A 2,871-nucleotide genomic window follows, 5' to 3' on the forward strand; every position below is an offset into this window, starting at 1 on the left:
TTCAATAGCATGTACATAAATCAGCTAATAAACCTCAATGCTCGAGCAGATATTGATCTAAACCAGCTCAAAACATAAGAGAAAGACGCGCGGAATCTTCCAAGAGCAAGTTCAATGGTGGTGCTAAAATACGTATAAATTTGTTATAATTTGAAACATTAAGAGAATTGGTAGATTTACATGTCAACAAGAATGGTAAGAAGAGGTAAGTACAACAATCTCACTAGAAAGAAATATCCTTGATACATAAGCTCCTCTCAAAAACCTCCCAAAAGAATCCAACTGAATGTAATAATCCCACAACAGGTAGTCAGAAAAAAATTCCGACATAGCATGGAATGAAGTAATAATAACAAATAATATGTCCTGGCAACAAGGAATAGCGTAGCGTAGGTGGAAGTTACAGAAATCAAAAAATCTAGTGCAACAAAGTTAGGAGAGCAAATCCAAAGCCTAAGCTTGCAACCATCTTGTATGTTGACATTGTATTCTGGGCACCGCTCTGCAATGCAAGCAAATGTTTCAAATATTAGAAAGAGATGGCAATGAATTCACTACCGGCTGAAAAAGATTGCAGGCATTTGATTGTAAAACTAAACTCGTTAAACAATAGGTAATCGAACTCATTTATCTACCTAATGATGTATCGAAACAAAAAAAATAAATACATCTATACGATCACCAGAAAAATTAAATTTCTTAACAAATAACACATAATGGATAGATCAAATTACGTTTTTCAGCCAATTTACGAATTTACAGATGGTTTCTTCAAATCAGGGACTCCAAACTAGGGTCGGGAAATAAATAGATAGATTGCACAATGTTGACAATAATAGACTTGCTTTGTTAATTTCATTTGTCACCAAAACGAGAAAACAAAGTAAAAAATAAATAAATGCCTTTAGAAAATAATATCGAAAGTCATAAGAAATGGAAACAACACTGCGAACATTTCCAGATTTGCACATTTAGTTGTCGCATAAGCTAACAGGATCCCTTTCTCCTCTCGTCTTGGTAACTAGAGGTTTAGACAATGAGTACATTTGTTCGCTTTATCTAACGGGATCTCTTTCTCCTCTCGCCTCGTTAACAAGAGGTTTAAACACAAGTACATTTGGTTCGCTTAATCTAACGATATCCCTTTCTCCTCTCGTCTCCGTAACAACAGATTTATCCAAAACTATGAATGCGTGAGTATTTAAATTTTGTACAATTAAGTAATAAAACATCTAAAGTACATCTACTTCAAAAATGTCACACAACAGATAGTTTGGTAACTGGTACTCCCTCCGTCCTAATATATGTTTCATCTTTTGGCTTTCGGTACTGTTCATGGTAAGCGATTGACTTCTAATTTACGTTTAATCTATAATATCAAATATAGTCATGAGTGATCTCGTTGGATTCGTATTTATCAAAATACAGTACTTTAATACAGTGAAATTTTTATATTTAATACTAATACGAATTTAAAGATATTAACGATCAAAAGTGTGCATTGACAAACGTGTCCAACACAAAAAGAAAACGTTACTTCTCTAAGATTGTAATTACCCTTATACCCCTGTATATTCAATAGTCGCTTCATAGGCTATTAAAGTACATAAAGTCATAAACAAAGTACACGAATCACGAGAAACCCGCGCACGGTAGACAAAACATACACATCCTAACTAACGTACGCCGTGTAAATTAAATTCACTTAAAACTACTTTAAACTCAACACTTCAAAGTACTTTAAAAAAACAACAGATCTACACCATGTTTGCATAGATCTATACATGCATTGTACAAATCTATACATACACACACATATATATACATACATATATATAGATATGACAGTACGCGTACCTGATCTGGTGAAGAGGGAGTGGCGGCGGGAGATACATCACCAGCTCTAGGCGCCGGAGATTCCATCGGAGGAGACGGAGGACTGTCTAATTCCGACGCCGGAGCAGGTGAAACCGTCGTAGTACTCGGCGCAGGAGCAGCAACAGGTGTAACAGCAGGAGGTGGAGTAGCAGCAGGGGTAACAGCAGGTGGTGGAGTAGCAGCAACAGGCGGGGGAGTAGCAGCAACAGGCGGGGGAGTGGACGGAGGTGGAGAGATAGCAGGTGGTGGAGTCGCCGGAGGTGGTGAACTCGCCGGAGGTGTAGCCTGAGGAGCAGCAACAGGGGCAGGAGTGGAAGTTGGTGGAGTTGAAGTGGGTGGTGATGAAGTGGGAGTTGGAGTGGCCGGAGTGGCGGTGGGAGAGGCGGCCGGAGATTGGGCGGTGACGGCAGCAGAGATGATAATGCAGGTGAGTGTGAGGAGAAGGAGTGTTGATTGGTTCATCTTGAGATTTGGAAATTGTGTGTGTTTTGTGTGTGTTTTGTGAGACGTGAGAAATTATATAGGAGGAGATGGGGAAAATAGAGCTGTTGTGGGGAGATATAGAAATAAAAATATTGTATGTTGATGAAAGTGGGATGTATTATAGGATTTAGACCGTTTGATTAGTTGTCCGTGAATGATGGTGGGGTCTACTTCTCTAGTGGGGTAGTGTCACCGTCTCAACTTCTTGCCACGTTGTGTTTTTCTTTTATTTTGCTTTAGTGTGCGCGGACAAATCGAACACTGATTCAAATATATAAATTTGGGCAGATTATACCAAATTTCATCTCGACAATGATTCAAATGGTGATCCAAATTTGGATCATTGAATAATAGTTTTTCACTGCTCCAAATTTGGATCACTTGATTTAATATAAAATTATGGTTTTGTTATGTAGTTAATGAAATTTTAAATTGATTTTTTATTTTTTAATTATATAATTAATAACAAAATATAATTAATAGTTAACAAAATTTATTTTTAAAATAATG

General features: G+C 37.3%; 1 protein-coding gene across 1 annotated transcript; it reads right to left on the reverse strand.

Annotated features, from left to right (window-relative positions):
- Positions 1 to 206: 206 nt before the first annotated feature.
- Positions 207 to 2,442, reverse strand: LOC141686895 (uncharacterized). The gene is made up of 2 exons (XM_074491988.1): positions 1,858 to 2,442; positions 207 to 502 (listed from the first exon to the last, which is right to left on the reverse strand). The coding sequence occupies exons 1-2, from the start codon at positions 2,338 to 2,340 to the stop codon at positions 419 to 421; spliced, it is 567 nt and encodes a 188-aa protein (XP_074348089.1). The 5' UTR covers positions 2,341 to 2,442; the 3' UTR covers positions 207 to 418.
- Positions 2,443 to 2,871: the final 429 nt, after the last annotated feature.

Source organism: Apium graveolens, chromosome 9 (assembly GCF_009905375.1).
Source record: "Apium graveolens cultivar Ventura chromosome 9, ASM990537v1, whole genome shotgun sequence".
Classification (NCBI taxonomy): domain Eukaryota; kingdom Viridiplantae; phylum Streptophyta; class Magnoliopsida; order Apiales; family Apiaceae; genus Apium; species Apium graveolens.

What these genes read in the sequence shown, in the direction of transcription:
- LOC141686895 (XM_074491988.1), bottom strand. Translation starts at nt 2,340, where the DNA reads ATGAACCAATCAACACTCCTTCTCCTCACACTCACCTGCATTATCATC. An exon ending in CTCCCTCTTCACCAGATCAG is followed by an intron (nt 503 to 1,857) that starts GTACGCGTACTG and finishes CTTGCATTGCAG; the next exon opens with AGCGGTGCCCAGAATACAAT.